This window comes from Pan troglodytes, chromosome 16 (assembly GCF_028858775.2).
Source record: "Pan troglodytes isolate AG18354 chromosome 16, NHGRI_mPanTro3-v2.0_pri, whole genome shotgun sequence".
Taxonomy (NCBI): Eukaryota; Metazoa; Chordata; class Mammalia; order Primates; family Hominidae; genus Pan; species Pan troglodytes.
Genome location: NC_072414.2, coordinates 50,855,977 through 50,881,263, shown reverse-complemented (window position 1 = coordinate 50,881,263; position 25,287 = coordinate 50,855,977). Strand labels below are relative to the sequence as shown.

At 41.6% G+C, this 25,287-nt stretch overlaps 1 protein-coding gene and 1 pseudogene across 3 annotated transcripts in view; both read right to left on the bottom strand.

Annotated features, from left to right (window-relative positions):
- Positions 1–271: 271 nt before the first annotated feature.
- LOC134808539 (large ribosomal subunit protein eL21-like) lies at positions 272–1,216 on the bottom strand (annotated as a pseudogene).
- Positions 1,217–8,699: 7,483 nt separating this feature from the next.
- MINDY2 (MINDY lysine 48 deubiquitinase 2) overlaps positions 8,700–25,287 on the bottom strand; it is a 93,686-nt gene continuing 77,098 nt past the window's right edge. Inside the window, exons 7-9 of one of the 3 annotated variants that reach the window (XM_024349219.3) lie at positions 23,119–23,292; positions 18,615–18,809; positions 8,700–16,126 (exon numbers count right to left, since the gene is read on the bottom strand). In XM_024349219.3, coding sequence (XP_024204987.1) covers positions 15,998–16,126; positions 18,615–18,809; positions 23,119–23,292 — 498 coding nt within the window. In that variant the 3' untranslated portion in view covers positions 8,700–15,997. The remainder of the gene's footprint in view (positions 16,127–18,614; positions 18,810–23,118; positions 23,293–25,287) is intronic. The other 2 variants (XM_024349220.3, XM_054667597.2) reach the window with 2 other exon arrangements.

Sequence of the window (25,287 nt, the reverse complement as noted above, 5' to 3'; positions counted from 1 at the left end):
GTAAAGACATTACACACTGAATTAGGACACAACTAAAATTTGCTTTAAATATTTCTTTGGGGGAGAGGACAGCACCCTCTACTCAATAAAGACAAACTTTTTTTTTTTTTTTGAGACAGAGTTTTGCTCTTGTTGCCCAAGCTGGAGTGCAATGGCGTGATCTCGGCCCACTACAACCTCCACCTCCTGGGTTCAAGCAATTCTCCTGCCTCAGCCTCCCGAGTAGCTGGGATTACAGGTGCCTACCACCGCACCTGGCTAATTTTGTATTTTTAGTAGCAACGGGGTTTCTCCATGCTGGTCAGGCTGGTCTCGAACTCCCGACTTCAGGTGATCCGCCCGCCTCAGCCTTCCAAAGTGCTGGGATTACAGGCGTGAGCCACCATGCCCCGCCAAGAGAAACATTTTTTACAGTGCAGAGGTCTTTTTTTTTTTTAAACACCTATTATGCTATGAATTTGTAGGGAAGAGGTTCCAGCAGCTCAGGCTCCTTCCCATTGGTTCTCACAAAGTGTGCTTCTCTGGGTAGAGGCTGCTGCTTCAGTTGAACCCAGGTACCTTTCTCTTTGGCTTCTTTCTTTTTCTGATCATTTTCCTTCACATGTTTCAGGAAGCTATCTCGGCTCTTAGAGTGCTTAATGTGCTCAATACACACATTAATTCTCTTGGCAAGAATCTTGCCCTTAACTGTTTGTTTACAACAATGTCAACAGCATGCTGGGGGACACTGCAGACTCTTCCAGTTTAGCCGTGGTAACACTTGTGGGGCATTCCTTTTTGAATAGTACCCATTCCCTTGATGTCTACAATATCACCTTTCTTATAGATTCGCATATATGTGGCCAAAGGAACAACTTCATGTTTACTAAAAGACCTAGAGAACATATATTGGGTGCCTCTCCCCTTTACCTTTGTGTTCGTCATTTTGGCGAATTACTGGAAGATGGCGGTTCCGGCCGAAAGGTTTACTCCATCTTTAATTGTGTTTTTAGATTTCGATGAAGTGGGCTGGGCGCAGTGGCCAGGAATTCGAGACCAGCCTGTCCAACAGGGTGAAACCCCATGTCTACTAAAAACACAAAAATTAGCTGGGTGTGGTGGTGCACACCTGTAGTCCCAGATACTCAGGAGGCTGAGGCAGGAGAATCGCATGAACCCAGGAGGCAGAGGTAGTAGTCAGCCGAGATCTTGCCACTGCACTCCAGCCTGGGCGACAAACCAAGACTCCGTCTCAAAAAAAAAAAAAAGAAAAAATCCATTTCTAGTTAACTTATGTATGGCATAAATTAAGGATTAAGGTTCATTTTTATCTATATGTGTACCAGTGCATTCTCACATTACTATAAAATAACTGAGACTGGGTCGTTTATAAAGAAAAGAGGTTTACTTGGCTCATAGTTCTGCAGGCTGTACGGGGAAGCATAGAGGCTTCCGCTTCTGGGGAGGCCTCAGAAAATTTACAATCATGGCGGAAGGCGAAGGGGAAGCAGACACATACCACATGGCCAGAACAAGAGCAAGAGAGCGAAGTGGGGAGGTGCCACACACTTTTAAACAACCACATCTTATGAGAACTGTATCACAAGAACAGCACCAAGAGGATGGTGTTACACCATTCATGAAAGATCCATTCCCACGATCCAGTCACCTCCCAGCAGGCCCCACCTCCAACTCTGGGGATTACATTTTCACATAAGATTTGGTGGGGACACAGACCCAAACCATATTAATATGGATATCCACTTTTTTCAGTATTATTTGTTGAAAATACTTATTTTCCTGGCCAGGCATGGTGGCTCATGCCTGTAATTCCAGCACTCTGGGAGGTTGAGTTGGGTGGATCGCTTGAGGTTAGGAGTTTGAAACCAACCTGGCAAACACGGTGAAACCCAAACCAGCCTGGCCAACATGGTGAAACTCCGTCTGTAGTAAAAATTCAAAAATTAGCCAGGCGTGGTGGCGGCCCCCTGTACTCCCATATACTTTGGAGGCTGAGGCAGGGAAAATTGCTTGAACCGGGGAGGCGGAGGTTGTAGTGAGCCGAGATCGCACTACTGCACTCCTGCCTAGGCGACAGCACGAGACTCTGTCTCAAAACAAAACAAAACAAAACAAAACAAAATAAAAAAAACAAAAAAGAGTATTGAATCTGTCAATCCATAATTAGTGTCTCTCTTCATTTAGTAGACCATAGGCCTTCATTAATATCTCTCAGTAATGTGTTATAATTTTCATTGTATAGGTCTGACACATTTTTCGCTAACTCTCACTGCATCCCAAATGGAAGGGATTGGTTTTATTTTGCAAGATATATACATTAAAAGTGATATATACATTAAAAGCAACAATAACTACCAAGTGTACTTTTACCATCTTTTCCTAAAAGGACATTTTAATGCCAAAGAAACAGATGGCATGAGGTTAGAGCAGTAACAGTGGCTGAAATCTACCTATATGGCACCCACTCCGGCTCCTGTTCTGAGGAGTCACGAAAACTGGAAAGGCAGTAACCCTGAGGCAGACCAATTCCATGTTAGTTCTATTCCACCTCCAGTTCACCCTGTGTTCCTCTCATCTCTATGGCAGACAGAATAATGGCCCAAAGACGTACATGGCCTGATCCCTAGAACCTGCCACATGCTGTCTCACAGGCCAACAGGGACTCTGCAGACGGGAAGGAATTAAGCATTGACATGGGGTAACTATCCTAAATTATCCTGATGGGCTCAATGTCATCACAGGCATCCTATGAAGTGACCACAGGACCTAAGAGGGTCAAGGTCAGAGGAGAGATAGGGAGACGGAAGCAGAAGTTGGAGTGCAGCACTCTGAGGACAGAGGAAGAGCCATGAGTCGAGGAATGCAGGCAGCCTCTAGGACCTGGAAAAGGCAGGAAACGGATTCTCCTCTAGAGCCTCAGGAAGGAACGTGGCTCTGCAAACACCTTGATTTTGGGCCGTGAGACCCATTTTGGACTTCTGACCTCCAGAACGATAACAGATGTGCGTTATTTGTAAGCTGCTGGGTTTGTGGTGATTTGTTACAACCCACTTTAGGGAACACTGACACGGAAGGAGGGTGAGGATAGAGAAGCCAGAGTCAGCACAGAGGTGCTGGGAGGCAGGAGCAGAGGAGGGGCGAGCTGTATCCCAGACAGTAAGAGGGGAGAGTGTTTGGGGGCTGGTCAGGCTGCATAAGAAGGCAGAGGGACAAGGCCACTGAGTTGGGTGGTACAGAAGCCAAGTGGCAGCCTTGACAGGAGCTGTTCCCTCTGGAAGAAAGGAAGGACCCCCGGCTGCTGTGGACTGAAGGCTTTTGCTCGCTTTGCCTCACCTAGATGCCCCCTTTCTGCTGCTACATCCCAGCACCCAGCAGGCACTCGGTACACACCTACGATGAACACCCGACTGCTCTGACTCTTCACCCTCCCACCACTGGTGACTCCAGCCTCACTGCTAACACTCCCTTACTCACAGGCCCCTCTGCTGCTCGAGGCGCCTCAGGGCCTTTGCACTGGCTGTTCCCGTGGCCTGGACCACTCTTCTCAGAGGTCTCTGCGTGGCTGCCCGCTGCTCATCACCCAGGCCCCACACAGCCCCCACCGGGCACGTGAGAGTGTCACGTATTGAAAGGACAATATTTTGAAGACATTAGGGTCAACGAGCAGATTATCAAAACTAAATTCACCTGTTTCTTTTCACTTTTTTTTTTTTTTTTTTTTTTTGAGACGGAGTCTCGCTCTGTCGCCCAGGCTGGTGTGCAGTGGCGCGATCTCTGCTCACTGCAAGCTCCGCCTCCCGGGTTCCCACCATTCTCCAGCCTCAGCCTCCAAAGTAGCTGGGACTACAGGCGCCCACCACCACGCCCGGCTAATTTTTTTGTATTTTTAGTAGAGACGGGGTTTCAACCTGTTTAGCCAGGATGGTCTCGATCTCCTGACCTTGTGATCCGCCCGCCTCGGCCTCCCAAAATGCTGGGATTACAGGCGTGAGCCACCGCGCCCGGCCTCTTTTCACTTTTTTTAACGTGGCGACTAGAACACGTAAGATGGCGTCTGCGGTTCACCTTACACATCCTCCCTGGAGAGCGTACTCTAAGCCAGGATGCAAGCTTCCCCTACAGGGCAAGACAGGAAATGCTTCCAGCTTCTCAGGCTCTCTGTCACAGTCACGGTGGCAAGAGTCAGCCACAGATGACGTAAGTGAATGGGTGTGGCTGTGCACCAAGACTTCACAAACACAGGTGCTGGGCTGGGCTGGGCGGGCCCCAGACAGTGAGTCGGCCCATGCCTGCTGTGTGAAAGAATCCAAACCTGGGGCCGGGCGCGGTGCCTCACACCTGTAATCCCAGCACTTCGGTAGGCCAAGATTAGGCGGATCACCTGAGGTCGGGAGTTCGAGACCAGCCTGGCCAACATGGTGAAACCCCATTTCTACTAAAAATACAAAAAATTAGCTGGGCGTGGTGGCGGGCGCCTGTAATCCCAGCTACTCAGGAGGCTGAGGCAGGAGAATCACTTGAACCTGGGAGGCGGAGGTTGCAGTGAGTCGAGATAGCGCCACTGCACTCCAGCCTGGGCAACAAGAGCGAAACTCTGCCTCAAAAAAAAAAAAAAAAAAAAAAAGAAAAGAAAAGAAAGAAAGAAAAAAAAAGAAATAATAAAAAAAGAAGAATCCAAACCTGCCCAGAGAGAGGCCTGGCTTTTGCCCTCCGCCCTTGGGAAGTCATCTCTGAGCCCTTGGTGTCTCGCGCATGAGGAGTGTCTGACTGCCTGGGGGCCTCAGGCCAGCCCGACAGCAAGATGGATTTGGGGTGGAGTTTGGGCCAGGTGGTATCCTTGAGCTTCCGGGGCTGGAGGCTAAGGTCAGCCACACAGATCGGGGAGGAGTCCCCAGTAAGAACCCGGGACACCAAGATCTGAGGAGGGTCCCTGGCTGGCAACACTCCCTGCGTGCCGGGAGGAGTGAAGGGAGAGGACAGCTGATAACTGGTCTCCGTGGAGCCTTCCGGGCCCTCTTCCCGGCTGCTTCCAGCGCGTCCTTCTCTGTGATAAGCCGTGACTGTGAACATGGCTGTGAGTCCTTCTAGAGAACTCGCAAGTATGCCAAGGTCTTGGGGGCCCTACTGACTTGCAGCTGGTGTTGGATGGAGCCCCACATGGACTGTCCCTCCTTGCTGCGCCATGGCCTCCCCACCGTGGGTCACACTGGTTTTCGGGGGCTAAGCGGCGGTCTTCCCTCGGCTTCCTCCTGGCTTCCCCGCTCCCCTGCCTCCTCCCCTCCCCCGTCGCAGCCCCGTCAGGCTCACCCAGAACTCTTCCAGCAGGGCCACCGCCTCCTCCCCGCTTAGCGGCTGACGGCTGCACACCCAGGCCTGCGTGTCGGCTGGCAGCGCGCTCAGAAACTGCTCCAGCACCAGCAGCTCCAGCATCTGCTCCTTGGTGTGCACCTCGGGCCGCAGCCGGTCCCGGCGCAGGGCGCGTAGCAGCCCCAGCGCCTCGTGCGGGCCCGGCGCCTCGCCCAGGTGGAAGCGGCGGAAGCGGTGCCACGAGGAGCCCAGCGCCAGGCCCTCGGCCTCCTGCTTCAGCGGCACCGCCAGCTCCATGGGGCCTCCTGGACGGCAGCGCCTGCCCCGCGTGGCCCCGGGTGCAAAGAGGTCTCTGTGAGGGGCGGCGCTCACTCGGGCGGTGAGGAAAGGGTGTCTGTCTCGTGGGATCCCACGGAGTCAATTCCCGGCTCTGCCCCTCGTTGGGCCCCTTCCGCGGCTTCTGTACCTCAGTCCTGCAGCTCCTCCCGCAGCCTGTCCTACAGCACAAAGGCTCTGGAGCAAATTCCAGCTCTGCCTCCCACCAGCTCTGTGTCCTTGGACAAGGTACAAGGCACCTTTTGTAATACACTGTCTGTCCATGTCCTTGGCTCACTCTCTCAGGCGAGGCCTCCCAAGCCTCCTTACCTCCGCGCACATGTGCACAGAGCTCACCGGGACGCCTCTTACACATTTTTGATTATTCGTTGCTGGTACCTAGAAATACTATTTTTGTGTATTGATCCTTCTATCCAGTGACTTTGCAGAATTTACTTATTAATTCTAGTAGCTTTACTTTAGATGACTTAGGGTTTTCCATGTATACGATCATGTCTTCTGGGAATAAAGGCAGCATTATATCTTCCTTACCAATTTCAATGCCTTTTCTCTCCCTTGCCTTGCTGCATTGGCTGGTGTCTCCAATAGAGTGTCGAAAAGAAGTGCCGAGGGCAGACATTCTTGCACAGTTCCCAATTTTAGAAAGAAAGCATTCGGGCTTTCACCATCATTAAGTGTGGTGTCAACCTTGAGTTTGTCACTTACACCCTTTATGAGGCTGAGGAAATTCCCTTCTATTCCTAAAATGCTCAGTTTTTATTACAAATGGGTATTAAATTCTGTCAAGGGCCGGGCGCAGTGGCTCACGCCTGTAATCCCAGCATTTTGAGAAGCCTAGGTGGGCGGAGTTTGAGACCAGCCTGGCCAACACAGTGAAACCCCGTCTCTACTAAAAATACAAAAAAAAAAAAAAAAAAAAAAAAAAGCCAGGCGTGGTGGCACTCGCCTGTACTCCCAGCTACTTGGGAGGCTGAGGCAGGAGAATCTCTTGAACCCAGGAGGCGGAGGTTGTGGTGAGCGGATATTGCGGCATTGCACTCCAGCCTGGGCAACAGAGTGAGACTCGATCTAAAAAAAAAAAAAAAAATTTCTGTCAAATGCTTTTTCTGTATCTGTTGAGATGATATGATGGTATTGACAGGGGTTTTCCCCTTCATTCTGTTAATATGGTGAATTACATTGACTGATATTAAAATATTAAACCAATCTTGTAAGTCAGGGAAAATTGACACTTGGTTATGGTTATATATATATATATATTTTTTTTTACTGGATTTGATTTGTTAAAATTAAAAACTTTTCTTTTTCAAAACCACTTTATTGGCCTGGTGCAGTGGTGCACGTCTGTAATCACAGGACTTTGGGAGGCTGAGTTGGAGACCAACATGGACAACATGACGAAACTCTGTCTCCACTAAAAATACAAAAATTAGCTGGGGGTGGTGGTGCACGCCTGTAGTCCCAGCTACTCAGGAGGCTGAGGTGGAAGTCACTTGAGCCCAGGAGGTCAAAGCTGCAGTGAGCTAAGATTGCACCAGTGTACCCCAGCCTGGGAGACAGAGCAAGACCTTATCTCAAAACAAACAAACAAAAAACAAAGCAACAACAACAACAAAAAAGCTGCTGCAGTGGCTCACGTCTGTAATCCCAACACTTTGGGAGGGTGGGGGGGGGTGGGGGGGGTGGATCACCTGAGGTCAGGAGTTCAAGACCAGCCTGGCCAACATGGTGAAACCCTCTCTATACTGAAAATACAGAATTAGCCAGGTGTGGTGGCACACACATGTAGTCCCAGGTACTCGGGAGGCTGAGACAGGAGAATTGCTTGAACCCAGGAGGTGGAGACTGCAGTAAGCTGAGATTGCACCACTGCACTCCAGCCTGGGCAAGACAGAGCAAGACTCTGTCTCAAAAACAAAACACACACACACACACACACACACACACCAAATTATTTTATTGAGATAGAATTCATATGCCATACAATTCAATTCACCTACTTAAAGTGTACAATTATTTTAGTATATCCTCAGATACAACTATCACCACAATGATTTTTAGAACATTTTCATCACCTCATGAAGAAATCCTATACTTTTCTCTTTATTTTGAGACAGAGTTTGGCTCTTGTTGGCCGGGCTGGAGGGCTGGGATTACAGGCGTGAGCCACCACCGCACCAGGCCAGAAATCCTATACTCTTTAGCTGTCAAGGTTGACCCTCTCTCCCCGAGGCATAAACATCCACTAATCTACCTTATCTTCAGAGTTTACTGTAGAGATTTTATTAAATGAAATAATATAAAATGTTATCTTTGCGACTGGCTTTTTTCCCTTAGCATGATGTTTTCAAGGGTCATCTGTGTTGTGGTATACAGCAGTACTTCCATTTCTTTCTCGATTTGAATCATGTTCCATTGTATGATCTACCACATAGTGTTCATCCATTCATCAGCTGATGGGCATTTAGGCTGTTTTCACCTTTTATCTATTGTGAATAATGCCATTATGAACATTCCTATACAAGTTTTTGTGTGTACATGTGTTTTTATTACCTTGGGGGTATATATCTGGGAATGAATTGCTGGGTCATATGGAAACTCTGTATTTAATCAATGAGAGAACTGCCAGATTGTTTTCCAAAGTGACTGCACCAATTTATATTCCCATCAGTCATATATGAGGGTCTGATTTTTCTCACCAACACGTACCTTTTTTTTTGACACAGGGTCTCACTCTGTTGCCCAGGCTAGACTGCAGTGACATGATCATGGCTCACTGCAGCCTCAGCCTTCCTGGGCTCAGGTGATCCTCCCACCTCAGCTTCCTGAGTAGCTGGGACTTCAGGCACATGCTACCACACCCAGCTAATTTTTTAACATGGTTTAGAGTTAACTGTTTACTTCCTGGGAGTGGGGAAATTTTCTCTTTATCAAAAGTTGGCCCTAATATTCTAAGAGTTATAGGTAAATGTGAATCAATATGTCAGTTCCCCATCTCCCCGCTCATCTTTCTTAACTTTGTAGCTTAATGACATGAATATACAGAGCGAACAGACTTTGGTCTAAATATCAAAGTTTATTGAAATAAAATATAATCTATAATAAAAAATACTACAGGTGTTATTCACTGGTTACAGTTTTAAGTATATTAACAAAAACAGCCAACATTTTAACCCAACAATGACACTATCTTTGTGGTACAATAACAAACATGAAAGTAAATGTTGAATAATACTGAATAATTCTGTCAGAAATATTTTATACTTTACCATCTATGTATGCCTTTTAAGGAATATCCTCCCAAAGTGAAACTTTTGAAACTGATGACATTGTTTTTAAGAATTAAGTAGTTTTAAAATAATTAGTATTTAAAACAAATTTATTTCACAGAAATTCAGTTCAACCCTAAGCTGGGTAGATGGTTTTAGGTATCTTTATGCAAAAAATGTATTTCAATGCTCTTTCCTATGAATCTCTAGGGTTGCTATTATTCCTCAATTGAAATTAAAGCTGGTCATAAAGCAAAACAGATGAATTATTTCAGAAGTAAAAAGGGTATTAAGATAAAAAATGAAAGGAGGAGGAAAAAATAGGCACTCATACGTAATCTATATATTAAAACGCTTTGAGGACTCAGTAGCCAGTCTTGGCCTGGCACAAAGAGATCTTTGATATGTCACAGCAAATTGACCCAATTAGTCCAACAATAAAGTGGAGAAAGAAAACTTGTTTCTCTTCCTTGCTATATTTCAAGATAATTTTCTCTGTAGTCATTATACCATTCCACTTGCTACTCCTCAAAATATGTGCCTCAATCCAATTATTCTGCACAATTCAAGGAAAAGATTCACATGCACTAGCTTTAGGAAATGACTTTCAGGGTACCTCTGAAGTTTCACAAGCAAACATGATTCCTTTTGCTGACTGTTTTGTAGCATTCACACACCAATCTCCTGTTATATTGTCCTACTTGTAATGTGTGAATCTGTAACAAGTTGTCATTTATTAAGCAAGATAGTCTTTTAACAAAAACCTCTGAGGGCTTTTCAAAACCTCATCTTTAAAAATCTGTAAAACAAAGATACCCTATGTACCCTGAAAAAACTGCTTATTTCACATATGTGAAAAACAATAATAAAAATTCTGACAAAATTGAGAGACATACAAGACAGGTCTTCAAGGATTAAATACTGTTAGTCTTAAAACATGTTGCAATTATGTTCACAATGTAAGGTTCATTAAAAATTTTTAAAAAACACATTGCATTAGTTAGAACTGCTTTGTAAGGTATTTCAGTTACAAGGCCTATTTTGACAGATCACTGATTTGAGAACTTAAATGGGAATTTCAGTTTCTTGACTTTTTTTTTTTTTTTGAGATATAAGAGTCTCGCTCAGTAGCCCAGGATGGAGTGCAGTGGGGCAATCTTGGCTCACTGCAACCTCTGCCTTCCGGGTTCAAGCGATTCTTGCGCCTCAACCTCCCCAGTGGCTGGGATTACAGGCATGTGCCACCACACCCAGCTAATTTTTTTTGTATTTTTAGTAGAGACAGGGTTTCACCATGTTGGCCAGGCTGGTCTCGAACTCCTGACTTCAGGTGATCCACCCACCTCAGCCTCCCAAAGTGCTGGGATTACAGGCATGAGCCACCGCACCGGGCCAGTCTCTTGACTTTTTATTTTCAGCTATAAAACAATTATGAGAGCCAAAGGAGCCAGGATCACCTTCCAAAACATTTTGTTTTGTACTTCTCTAATTTATGAGGCATTCTTTCTTCTCAAAGCAGGATATTACAGTGCAGATTAAAACTGGATATTAAAGTTAATGGTGACAAATTATTAAGTAGTTTGAAGAAATCCTTAGAATATCAGATAAAGAGAGACTTAATGGCAGAAGAAGAAGTCTACTGGGGTTCAAAGCTTAGGTTTTATATTTCTGCCATGGTATCTCAACACTTTCTCTGGGATAGTACGATGCCCTAAAAAATACCTGTGTTAGGCAGACAAGTCTAAATCTCCTTTCTCAGGACAATAGGACAAAACTGAACTTGAGGCAATAGTTGAAGAATTTTACCCTGTTTTTCAAGTTTAATTTTCTTGAGATCAGAAAAGTAAAATTAGAAACTAGAATCCTTCATGTAAAAAAATATATGCGTATCACAATTTATTAAACTCTAACATCTAAGAGCAAAAACACCAGGATTAAGTAAGAACATGCATGAACTAAAATTTAGATAGATATTCAAAATAAGTTAAATTTACCAGAGTCCTGCATCTGGCCTCTCCCATGCCATTATCTCTATTTTGCAATTTGTTTTGTTCAGGAAGCCTCTGATTTTAATATTTAAAGTGTCACCTGAGAAGAGTAACCTCAATTCTTCATGTTTTCTCAACAATCTTAGAGGTGTTGGACATCATTAATAAAATATGCTAAATTATCAGAGAACTTAAGAACGCTAAGATTCTGATGAGTTCCTTTACCATTTTCAGTCACTTTCTAAAAGGGATTTAACTTCACATTATCAAATAACATTTTACACTAAAAACACAATTTATATAGCCCTAAAATAATATTACTTGAGCGATCTAAATGAATTCCACCAATGCAAACGAAGTTTATATACTGTATTAGTAATGTGATACCACTGTATTCCATGGAGAAAAAGGCAAAGAGAATCTAAATATTTAGATCTGTGAAAGATACTAGAAAAAAATAGATTTTTAAATGCTTCTGATCCTCTCAAAATACTCTTGATTTTGACTCTATAGTCTATAGAACACAAAAAAAACTGTAAAATGCATTTGGGAAGAGATCATGCCATACTCAAAGAAAATTCTATAAATTTTGACAGCATTAAAAAAACTGACTTAAGATATATTTTGTTACTGAGAAAAAAGTGTGCACATTCAAGAACATAGGATGTGTTAATATTTGTGATAATTTAAGTCATACTTTGTGCTTATACTATGCCCTTTATTCAGGAGTGCAAAACACTTAATCAAAAAGAGCATCCTTCACATATTTAAAGAGTACATTGAGGCACAGAAAGTTTGCCCAAGGCAAGACAGAAAGTCGGGTTTATAGACACAAAACTATCTAGAATTCTTCATGTCCAATTCCTTAAAATACAAATTGTAGACTATTTGTAATGCCTCCATCTTATTTTATCAAACATTAGTAATTTTACTATTATAAGTTTATGCATAAGTACTGTGTGATAGGTAATGCCCATAAGGTTTTTATCATGTTTTAAGGTAACTTGTGCATGGAATAGGAAAAGTTAATCAAATGTAATCAATTCGCTTTTGCTTTTTAACAAAAATAAATGAGCTATTTGAGGACAGTTCTGGAAATTCTTGCCTTGATTTTTCTCCAAGATTTTAGATATGTAGTTCACATGTGAACATTAATATATGAACAATTATTTTATTTATTGGCCTCTAGTTCTCTTTCCTCTCATGATCTGTCTCTTAGTGAATTGACTTTCTGATTCATTGAAAGCAAAATGCTAAGAAGGTTTTGTGCAAGTGCAAAATGTTTAATCTTGGGTTCAGTCAACTAGTCTCTGATACTAACTTGCTTAGTTAAGCCAAGATCAAGAAGTATGAGAAATAACTTGAAATATGATAAAGAATTTGAAACAGAATATGGGATAAGTAGTCATTATTAGAAATGTGAGACAATAAAAACAAGATATATTCCAAAGCCTAATCCTAAATTTAAATCTACACTTCATTCAACTCTGAACCTGACCTTGAAACATGGAAGAAGTTACTTTACCTAAGCACACTGCACCAGTGTAAAACCAATGCCAATTTTAGCTGCTTTATACTGCTTAATGTGTATATGTACACATGTATTCTTAAAATGGTGATTCTTACATTGAAGTTCTGAATTCTTTTGAGAATCTAACAGAGGTCATGAAAACTTGCTTCAGAAACACACATACGTAAAGTAATTTTAAGTGTTGATCATGTACTATAAATCACAGCATTGTGGATGCAATGGGATTAGACATGAAGAAAAATTTTATATTTTTAATAAAGACTGGTTACTAACCTTAAGGAATATACTTAGACTCTGAAAGTAAAAGGAAAGTGCAATGACCATATTTGTTCATTCATCTGCCTATTTTCAAATCTAATGATGATTTGGTTGATGCAGATATGTCCCTAATCTAGGCTATAAATGATAAAAACAAAAATGTTTAAGTTCTAACTTTTGTTAGCAGTATACATCTAAGAATTTTCAAGTATTACAAAATACTTGGAAGGAAAGACTTTAATATACCACTTTCAAAATCCTATGTACCCAAACCAGCAATGAAATGGCTGGATATATAACGTAACCTTGGGCAAAATTTAAGAAAATAAAGACACAATAGCTCTAATTTTTTTTTTTTTTTTTTTTTTTTGAGACGGAGTCTCGCTCTATTGCCCAGGCTGGTATACAGTGGTGCTATCTCAGCTCACTGCAATCACTGCCTCCTGGGTTCAAGCGATTCTCCTGCCTCAGCCTCCCAAGTAGCTGGGATGACAGGTGCCCGCCACCATGCCTGGCTAATTATTGTATTTTTAGTAGAGACGGGGTTTTGCCATGTTGGCCAGGCTGGTCTCGAACTCCTGATCTCAGGTGATCCACCTGCCTCGGCCTCCCAAAGTACTGGGATTACAGGCATGATCTAAATTCTTTATACCCTTCAAGGACAGGAAACCAGTATCTCTGAAAAGTTTGTTTGTTTTAATACAATTGAACATTTCATCTTTCCCCCCACAGTAATCAAAGCAAACATTTTATCATTATTATTCTTGGTATATCAAAGTAAATTCCAGGAATGTAAGAAAGTCTGACTTGGAAATATTACATAGAAAAAGGCTGAATTAACACATTACATTTTTTAGTTTTTCCTTGTAAGTATACATTGACATCTACTTATCTGATAGCAGCACTGCTGGTTTTGAGTGAGTTTTGTTTTGTTTTGTTTCCTTCCAGAGGGAATGCAGTATGGCAGTATTTTCTTTGGAACAAATTAAGAAGATAGTAACAAATAACAGAAGAAATACTTCTACACATATATTTTCCATGGGCAATAAATAGATAAGTATATAATTATGAAAAAATATGCCTCAACTATGCTTTTTAAAATTTCTCAAGGTTTACTGGTTTGTTTTTCTTATTCAAATATAATGCACTATCACTACTATCTGTCCCGGGAAAAACAAACCCTGAGGTTTGAGTTACCTCCTTCAGCCAATAGAGTGATATCAAGAGTAAACTTGGATTGAGGTCAACCTGTTTGAGCCAACAGAGAGTTCTGTAGTTTATCTGGTTATTTTACTAACGTATACATATTCTAGGTTATAATCAAGATACTCATTAAATATTTTCTATCAGAGTTTTATATCCCAAACAGGTTCTTTGATGATTTATCATGCTACCATAGGAAATTTGAAGAAATAACAAATTGTGTAACAGAAATAGACATGCAATATAAAGGACATAAAAGATACAGCTTGACCCTGGATTTTTCCCTTAGAATAATTCCTTCCATAAATAAGACTCTATTTTTACATACAGATTCATCCTATAACTGGTCTTGGATCATAAAGTTAATGACATAGTTGAAAAAATCCAGACCACACATTTTTGTGGTCTTTTGTCACCCCAGACCACACACAAAAAAAACATTCTCCAAGTGGATGCTCAGGTCAGATTATGATGCTCTTAAATAAATGTACTGAAGCTTAGAATGTAAAGCACACAACTATTTGCAGCAGCAATAGTCTTTCAAAATAACTAAAACAAACTTTTAAATATAAGGCATATAAAACAGACTATTAAGGATAGTTTTCCAAACTATATATAGAAACACAGGAAAATATGTGTGGCCTCATAATAAAGTTAAATAAATATTATTTCTGAGTTCTTATAAACACTATAAGAGGGTATAGTTTTATTTGGTTCCCATAAATTAAAAACTCTGATTGCTTTTACATAAATTCTTAGCTACTCTCAGACTTTTTTTTTTTTGAGACGGAGTCTCCCTGTGTCGCCCAGGCTGGAGTGCAGCAGGGCGATCTCGGCTCACTGCAACCTCTGCCTGCCGGGTTCAAGCAATTCTCCTGCCTCAGCCTCCTGAGTAGCTGGGACTACAGGCGCGCACCACCATGCCCGGCTGATTTTTTGTATTTTTAGTAGAGACAGGGTTTCACCATGCTGGCCAGGCTGGTCTCGAACTCCTGGCCTCAGATGATCCGCCCACCTTAGCCTCCCAAAGTGTTGGGATTACAGGCGTGAGCCACTGCGCCCGGCCCTTTCAGATTTTTATTAATGTCTTTTTATAAGACACAGAGATTATCTCTAACTTCCTTTCAGAAATGTGCTTTTTCATTGGTTTTAATAAGTACATTTAATTTTCTAGCAATGAACATGACTTAAAATTTAAGGTTCAAGGTAGTTCTAGAAAAAGGTAGACACTGAAGTATCTGCTTTTCTACATCCCCATATTTACAAAGCCTAGCATCCACTGTGCTTTCCTCCATACACTCAATCACATTATCAATAAATAGTAACTGTGGTCCAGGTTACCTATGATAAAGACTCCAAAATTCCTCAAAATCTTACAACACTACAAAGTCATTAATATCTGATATTGATAGGTTATAAGTATTAGTGTTATGTAACTTTTTGCTATTGGAAAAGAAATACAAATCTTTATTTTTGCTATCTAAATTAAATCTAAGCTCCATGATCAATTCTCAAGATAATACCTAAAATGTACATTCCTAAATAAAGGTAAAGCTGTTTAAGGGCTGAACTAGTCCAATATACAATTAAGGGTTATTTATTCCTATTATTTTGTTTGTTTTTGTTTTTTTGAATCCCTATGTTAAACCCGTGGTTTCTCATGAATTAGATCATAATTTAACATTGTAAAATTTCAGAAACTATTGTGCTAATATTTAGATTTCAGGAAGGAATCAGACTAAATCAATTACCTCCATTCATTGTTAGAACAGAAGATATAATAGCTTACTAACTGATATGAGTTATGAATGTCACTATGACACAAAATTTGCTGTGATTTGCTAATCTGGCTACAAGTGCAGTATTTTTCATGAATGACAACACACAGCATTTCCAACTTGTAACATGAAACTCCAGCTCATAAAGAGTGTACTGTGTGACTTGAAAAAGTCTGATTGTAACTAAGTAACAACCGTTCCCCTGAAAAAACGAACAAAATCCATTGGGAAATCAGGCACAGACGGTATTGATCGGTTTTTCTTCCTTTCCTCCTGTGGTTTTGTTTCTCAAGACATATAGGTGGTTCCAACAGAAGCCAACACTTGTTACAAAATAACACAGCTATTTTTTTCCTTTTCTTTTTCTTTATCTTTTTCTCGTGGTTCCTTCCGTTTACGTTCACTATTCCCAGATTGTCTTCCACTTGATGGAGAGGCTTGTGCTGGCTGGCCCTGCTTTAAGAAAAATATACAGCAAGAAATTACTCTAACTATTCTAAGGGACTTACTCATGGTTATCTGGAAAGGAAAACTGTAACAGTGGAAGGAATCACTGATGGAAAAAGAAGCTAGCTATTGGCATACAGATTTGTTATATTACATGGTATCTGAGCCATTACCTCTACCATTCTGGATATAATTAATGTATTCATTATTCTAAATAAATAAAATTTCTTTTCTTTTTTTTTTTTTTTTTTTTGAGACAGAGTCTTGCACCGTCGCCCAGGCTGGAGTGCAATGGTGCAATCTTGTCTCACTGCAACCTCCACCTCCTGGGTTCAAGAGATTCTCCTGCCTCAGCCTCCCAAGTAGCTGGGATTACAGGCACCTGCTACCACGCCTGGCTAACTTTTTGTATTTTTAGTAGAGACGGGGTTTCACTATGTTGGCCAGGCTGGTCTCACACTCCTGACTTTGTGATCCGCCCACCTTAGCCTCCCAAAGTCGGCATTTCAAATAGTAAATAACATAAGATTATATTGCCTAAAGTCAAATTGAAGACACATTTGTTAAAAGTTTAGAAAATGTTAAAGAAAGTGACACCTTTTGATAAACTATAATAGTTCTTCAAAACCTCATTAAATTCCATAATAAACAGACTTTTTTTTTTTTTTAAATTGAGATGGAGTCTCACTCTGTTAGGCTGGAGTGCAGTGGCACAATCTCGGTTCACTGCAACCTCTGCCTCCCAGGTTCAAGCGATTCTCCTGCCTCAGTCTCCCGAGTAGCTGGGACTACAGGTGCACGCCACCACACCCAGCTAATTTTTTATATTTTTAGTAGCGACAGGGTTTCATCATATTGGCCAGGCTGGTCTAGAACTCCTGGCCTCGAGATCCACCTGTCTTGGCCTCCCAAAGTGCTGGGATTATATGCGTGAGCCACCGCACCAGCCATAATAAGCAGATTTTAAAAGGATAAAAGAACCCCTGAGAATTGGGAGTGTGGAATAAGTGTATTTAGTGAAATAAGACACCTTTTTTGAGTGAAAACCTAGACATAACATGGTAGGATTTAACTATTAAGCTTGGAGTAGTCGATATTTGAGCTAGAAACAGAAATTTTATACTTATTTTAATGGGGACTTCTATATTTAGTTTTATGAGACTTAAAAGGGCATCTTGCTTTCTTGTATGCCCAAATCAAAATTTCTTATGTATCTGAATCAAAACGAACAGTTTAGGCCAGGCGTGGTGCCTTACACATGTAATCCCAGTAGTTTGGGAGGCCGAGGTGGGTGAATCACTTGAGGTCAGGAGTTTGAGACCAGCCTGGCCAATATGGTAAAACCTCATCTCTACTAAAAATACAAAAATTAGCTGGGCATGGTGGCACACACCTGTAATCCCAGCTACTTGGGAGGCTGAGGCAGGAGAATTGCTTGAACCCAGGAAGCAGAGGTTGCAATGAGCCGAGACTGCGCCACTGCACTCCAGCCTGGGCAACAGAGTGAGACTCCGAATTAAAAAAAAAAAAAAAAAAAAAAAAAAAAAAGGAACAGCAGTCTGGCATGGTATAAACATAAAAAAGGGGAATATTTTTAACTTAATGAAATGAGATCTAACATGTAGAATCCCACCATTAAATTTTCAGTGCTTTAAACTGTTTAACTACAGAAAGTGAAAAGTAGGGAGATGTCAACATTTGTTGAATACCTAGTACATGTTAAACATTGGGGTAAGCGCTAATATTATTTGTTCTTCACAACAAACTTAAGAGTTCTTCTATTTTACAGATAGGGAAAATGAGGCTAAGAGAGGTAGAGGACGTCGTCCAAGAGGTTGCAACTAGAAGGAGAGACAGGAGCAGGAAATGCAAATCCACATTTATCTGGCTCCAAAGTCTATTTTTTCTAGTAGTACCTCATACTGCCCTCTAGTTGATTGAAAGGACTTCGTCCAAATTGGCTTATTTTCTTTGCAGCTATTACGAATTTTAAAAATAAACTTGAAAATCAGAACCTCAGGAGAAAACATTTTACTAAACGAGATACAAGCTTAGGACAATGTCATAAAACCCATAGGTGCTAAAATCCTAACAAAATTGAAGAGTTAACACCTAATTTAAAATTTTTTATCTCAAGCGAAATTTACTGCTAAAGTGATCATCTTTTTTTTTTTTGAGAAGGAGTCTTGCTCTATCATCCCGACTGGAGTGTAGTGGCACAATCTCAGCTCGCTGCAACCTCTGCCTCCCAGGTTCAAGCAATTCTCCTGCCTCAGCCTCCCAGTAGCTGGGATTACAAGCGTTCACCACCACCACGCCCGGCTAATTTTGTATTTTTAGTAGAGATAGGGTTTTGCCATGTTGGCCAGGCTGGTCTCGAACTCCTGGCCTCAAGCAATCTGCCTGCCTCAGCCTCCCAAAGGGCTGGGAATACAGGTGTGAGCCACTACACCCAGCCGTGATCATCACATTTAAGACTCAGAACACTAGTTTTTACCTGAGCCTGTGTAGAAGCAGCAGCAGCAGCTGCTGCTGCTTGTTCCTGTTCCTGATAGTATTGAGAAGCCCGTCTGTCCTCTTCCTCTTGGAGTTTCTTTGCTAGTTCCAAATCACTGATTCCTTCCGGGATTTGTTCCCAATTGATCTCTTGGCTCTGCTGTTCTTGTTGTAGAGATAATGCCATAAGATAATCCTAAGAAATTAAATTATAACCATCATTAGCTATGAGATTTTACCCAAGAATGAATGACTGCAAATACAGACGTTATATCTATAAAGCTGTAAGAATGGCTTTTAAAAAATATACCAGGCCTGGGCAATATAGCAAGACCCTGTCTCTACAAAAAAAGTTTAAAAACCAGCCAGGTGTGGTGGTGTGCACCTATAGTCCTAGCTACTTGGGAGGCTGAGGCAGGAGGATTGCTTCAGCCCAGGAGTTTGAGATTACAGTGAGTTATGATCTCCTCACTGCACCCCAGCATGGGTGACAGAGAGAGACCCTGTCTATAAAAATGAATAAAATAAAAACAAAAAAAGAAAAAGAAAACAATATAAAATAACAAAATAATTAAAATAAAATAAAAAACATTTTATTTTAAAAATTAAAATGACAGTTATCTTCCTAAGTATTTCCCTTGGGGAGCTATGAACTTATTTCAGTGATTCTGTCATTGTTCTAAATATTTTTGGAGGCCAGGTGCGGTGGCTCACGCCTATAATCCCAGCACTTTGGGAGGCCAAGGCAGGTGGATCGCTTGAGCCCAGGAGTTCGAGACCACCCTGGCCAACATGGTGAAACCCCGTCTCTATCAAAAACACAAAAATTAGCCGGGTGTGGTGGTGCACGCCTGTAATTCTAACTACTTGGGAAGCTAAGGCAGGAAAATCACTTGAACCTGGGAGGCAGAGGTTGCAGTGAGCTGAGATCACGCCACTGCACTCCAGCCTGGGTGACAGAGCAAGACTCAGTCGTGAAAAAAAAACAAAAAATTGGGGGAATGTATTTGAAATTTTTTCTGGAAGCCATATATAGGCAGCCAAGAAAGCTAAAAACAAAACAAAACAAAAAGTAGCGGGGAGTCAGGTACAACGGCACACACCTATATTCCCAGAACTTTGGGAGGCTGAGGCAGGCAGGCTGCTTGAGCCCAGGAGTTTGAGACCAGCCTGAGCAACATGGCAAAACTCTGTTTCTGCAAAAAACACAAAAAAATTAGCTGGGCATGGTGATGCATGCCCATGGTCCCAGCTACTAGGGGAGGCTGAGGTGGGAGGATCACTTGAGGCCAGAAAGTTGAGGCTGCAGTGAGCTGTGATCACACCATTGCACTATAGCCTAGGTGACTGAGACCCTGTTTCATATATAAATAAATAAGTAAATTGGTTTAAAGAATTTTTTTAAAAGTTCCCCATTTACAAAAGAAACATGCCTATAGGCAATTCAGACAAAACTGAAAACCATAAACAACAAAGTTTAAATCACCATAATATCATTACACAGAGATAACTACTGTTAACAGTAGTTTATTATTATTTTTCTACATTCCCACACAAATTCAAACCAACCCTGTGAAACTACTGTAATGCTTTCTTTTCCATTTAGTGTCATAAAAGTCTTCTGTTAAAGAAAATAAGAATTTCCCAAGATTATTAAATATTCTTCTAAAAGATGACTTTTAAAGCCAACATAGTAGCCATCATATAGTCTTACTCAATTATTTAACCATCTCCTCCCTCCTCCCATGTACACACTCAGATTAGTTTCTATCAGAAACAGTGCATTTTGGTCAAGGATTAACTTAATATCCACTTTATTAAGAGTCGGTGTTGACTAAAATTTGACCAGTCTGTGTACCTCCTCCCCCATCTACCCTCAAAATAAGATAATTTTAAATAATACAGAGGATAGGTAAATGGTTTTTGCCTGTGGCCAGGTGCAGTGGCTCACGCCTGTAATCCCAGCACTTTAGGGGGCCAAGGCGGGCACATCACTTGAGCCCAGGAGTTCGAGACCAGTGTGGGTAACATGGCGAAACCCTGCCTCCACTAAAAATACAAAAATTAGCCGGGTGTGGTGGCACATGCCTGTAGTCCCAGCTACTCAGGAGGCTGAGGTGTTTGCTTGAGCCTGGGAGGTGGAGGTTGCAGTGAGCCGAGATCGCACCACTGTACTCTAGCCTTGGTGACAGAGTGAGACCCTGTCTCAAAAAATAAAAAAGGTTGTTGCCTGGAAAGATCTTGTCATATATATAGCATGACTATCTCATGGATATAAAGATATAAAGAATTTGTCCTTCAGGTTCTTCTGAATTCTTCAAACTCTGCTCTTTATGAAGCCTCATGGTCTTGAATCCACCTCTTTCTTGCTGCTTCCAGATAACAATCTCAACACCTTATCTGGACTACTGTGACAATCTATCGCTCTGCCTTCATTCCCCTTCTCCAGCTTTTTTCTTTTTTGAGACGGAGTCTCGCTCTGTCGTCCAGGCTGGAGTGCAGTGGCGTCATCTTGGCTCACTGCAACCTCTGCCTCCTGGGTTCAAGCAGTTCTCCTGCCTCAGTCTCCCGAGTAGCTGAGACTACAGGTGCGTGCCACCATGCCTGGCTAATTTTTTGCATTTTTCTAATTAAAGACGGGGTTTCACCATGTTAGCCAGGATGGTCTTGATCTCCCGATCTCGTGATCGGCCCGCCTCAGCCTCCCAAAGTGCTGCGACTATAGGTGTGAGCCACCGTGCCCAGCCTTTTTTTTTTTTGAGACAGACTCTTTCTTGCTCTGTCACCCAGGTTGGAGTGCAATGGCACGATCTTAGCTCACTGCAACTTCCGCCCCCTGGGTTCAAGTGATTCTCTCACCTCAGCCTCCCGAGTAGTTGGGGTTACAGGTGCGCACCACCACACCTGGCTAATCTTTGTATGTTTAGTAGAGACAGGGTTTCGCCATGTTGGCCAGGCTGGTCTTGAACTCCTGACCTCAGGTGATCCACCCGCCTCGGCCTCTCAAAGTGCTGGGATTATAGGTGTGAGCCACCCTGCCTGGCCCAGTATTTTTTATATATAATATAATGGTTAGAAAAATCTCACATATTTCTCTTAACATTCAAAAAACGACACCCCTGTATAGCTTCTGAAGGAAAATGAGCACGACTTTCAGAACTGTTTTTCAAAGAAAAGTCCTAGAAAGATGCATATTTGTTTGAATTAAATATTCTTTTTTTTGTTTTGAGATGGAGTCTCGCTCTGTCGCCCAGGCTGGAGTGCAGTGGCACGATCTCGGCTCGCTGCAAGCTCTGCCTCCTGGGTTCATGCCATTCTCCTGCCTCAGCCTCCTGAGTAGCTGCGACTTACAGGCACCCACCACCATGCCCGGATAATTGATTTTTATATTTTTAGTAGAGACGGGGTTTCACCGTGTTAGCCAGGATGGTCTCGATCTCCTGACCTGGTGATCTACCCGCCTCGGCCTCCCAAAGTGCTGGGATTACAGGTGTGAGCCACCGCACCCGGAGAATTAAATATTCTTTTGTGTACTTGATACCTGCTCTTCAAATTGCCATTATAGAACATATAACATGAGTTGGTCAAATATCTGCCTTCCCTACTAGGCTGCAGCATCTTTAAGGACAGGACTCAATGATTTATCTTTGTATCTCTAGGACCTAACTATAGTGCCAGGAATACAACTCCTCACTGAATATTGGCTAACTGAACAGTCTTTGTGCACTTAAATTGTTATGAGTGAAATATATGTCAACTGTTTAACATGACCATATTTTTGCCTCAGTCAGGGAAGAATTCACATCACCATCATACTTCTAATAATAAACAGACCTGTGGCTCCAAGACTGCCCACTTATGGCAGGCAAAAATCTCATCTGTCAAAAAAAAAAAAAAACCTCATCTGTCTCATTGCTAAATGCAACTTCTATTCCCTAGTGCGTCTCCTGCTACAAATGTCTACTGCTCCTCCTTACCTTGGCCTCTAAGGTTTAGAATATCCACCCATTCTTTATACACTATATGCTACCTTCCAGATTCTCTCTCCTCTACTTTTTCTAACTAGTCAAAATATAGCTCAGATATGTGCTCATCTCTTCATCTCTACCACCCAAGGCTAAGCCATCATCAGCTCTTGCTTGGACTGTTTGTCTCTGCTTAGACCTGTTTCCTTCTTATGTATTCTCCAAATAACAGTCTTTTAAAAAGGTAAAGAAGATCCCATCACTTCTGTGTTTAATACTTGACATAGCTTTCCTACTGCAATTAGAATAAAATTCAAACTTCTGACCATGACCTTCACTGTTCAATATGATCTGGCCTTCTGCACCAAAGTACATAATTAATGTACATGTAGAATGATCACCAACTATTCAGGAAGTGTCAGGAAAATTTCACAAGCATATTGACGAATTAATCTTTAGTTGAAAAATTTTGGATAAATGAATTCACATTTGAAAAAAATCAGCATTTTAACCACTATAAAGACGACAATACAAATTTACCTGATCTATCTGATCTTGTTGTCCTTTGTATACAGTTTCAGGATCTGAAGGAGGTCGAAGATGAAATTCTGAGTCACAGAAATTTCCATCACCATCTACGTTGTGTAGGCTTTCCCAAACAACTTTCTCTTCAGTAAGAAACCCCTGGTCCGTTACCAACAAATACAGTTGACCCTTAATAAGAAGTAACAAAAGAAAAAGGACTGTTAAATTGATCAAAACTAGTAATATAATATTTAAGGAAAGTTTTACAATCTGTATCTTCAGAATATATTAAACATTCCTACTGTTTAGATCTGTACAACACAATAAATAGACCAAGTAGATATTTTACTTCCTGAAATCCACTCGGCTTTGAATATAGTTTATAATTGGCACACTACACTATAACAAGAAATAAAAGCTCTTGGCATGTTCAGCTAATGTATGACTTATAAACACCTTTGGGGGGGTTTATAATCTCATTTCACAAAATAGAAAAATACCATACAAATTCCTGAAAAATACATTACAGTCACAAAAAATGATACCATGTTGCCTGTTTTTTTTCCCAATTAAGCCTATATGACTAGTCCAATCCACACCAATTTTTCCTTTCTCTACACCATTAGTTGCTCCTTTTATACACCAATAATACTTTGTACCTACTTTGTATTATCAGTGTACTTCTTTTGTATACCAATAATAGATACAACGCAATTGTTTTGTACTTGTTTTGTAGCACCAAATTGCCCAGTATTGATTGTATTTTCCTGCCTTATCACATAAACTCTGTACCTGCATACAAATTTTTTTTTAATTTTTAATTTTTGTGGATACATAGTACGTGTATGTATTTGTGGCTTACATGAGATTTTTTTTTTTGTTTTTTTTTTTTTAGGAGTCTCACTTTGTCATCCAGGCTCAGGCTGGAGTGCAGTGGTGCCACCTCAGCTCACTGCAACCTCCGCCTCCTGGGTTCAAGCGATTCTCCTGCCTCAGCCTCCTGAGTAGCTGGGACTACAGGCGTGTGCCATCATGTCCAGCTAATTTTTTGTATTTTTAGTAGAGACAGAGTTTTACCGTGTTAGCCAGGATGGTCTCGATCTCCTGACCTCGTGATCCACCCGCCTCAGCCTCCCAAAGTGCTGGGATTACAGGCGTGAGCCACCGCGCCTGGCCTACATAGTATTTTGATACAGGCATGCAATGCATAATAATCACATGAGGGTAAATGTGGTATCCATCCTCTCAAACATTTACTGTTTGTGTTACAAACAATCCAATTATACTTTTAGTTATTTTAAAATGTACAACTAAATTATTTTTGACTATACTCACACTCTTGTGTTAGCAAATGCTAGGTCTCAATCATTCTGTTTTTTTCTTTTTTTCTTTTTAACATCCATTAACCATCCATCCTGCCTGCCTCCAAATACGCATCCCAGCCTCTGGTAACCATCATTCTACTCTCTATCTCCAGGAGCTCAATTGTTTTAATTTCTAGCCCGCAAAAATAAGAAAGAACATGCGAAGTGTGTCTTTCTGTGCCTGGCTTATCTCACTTAACATTATGACCTCCAGTTCCATCCATGTTGTTGCAATTGACAGGATGTCATTCTGTTTTGTGTGTGAATAGTGCTCCGTTGTGTATGTGTACCACATTTTCTTTATCCACTTGTCTGTCAATGGACACAGCTTGATTCCACATCTTGGCTATTGCGAATAGTGCTGCAATAAACCTGGGAGTGCAGATATCTCTTTGATATACTGATTTCCTTTCTTTTGAGTATATTCTTAGGAGTGGGATTGCCGGATTGTATAACAGCTCTACTTTTAGTGTTTTGAGGAACCTCTAAACTGTTCTCCATAGTGGTTGTACTCATTTATATTCCCATCAACAGTGTATGAGGGTTCCCTTTTCTCCATATCCTCACCAACATTTGTTGTTGTCTGTCTTTTGGAAAAAAGACATTTTAACTGGGGTGAGATGATATCTCATAGTTTTGATTTGCATTTCTCAGAGGACCAGTGATGTTCAGCACCTTTTCACATACCTGACTGCCATTTGTTTATCTTTTTTCTTTAAGATGGAGTCTCATTCTGTTGCCCAGGCTGGAGTTCAGTGGTGTGACCTTGGCTCACTGCAACCTCCATCTACCAGGTCCAAGTGATTCTCCTGTCTCAGGC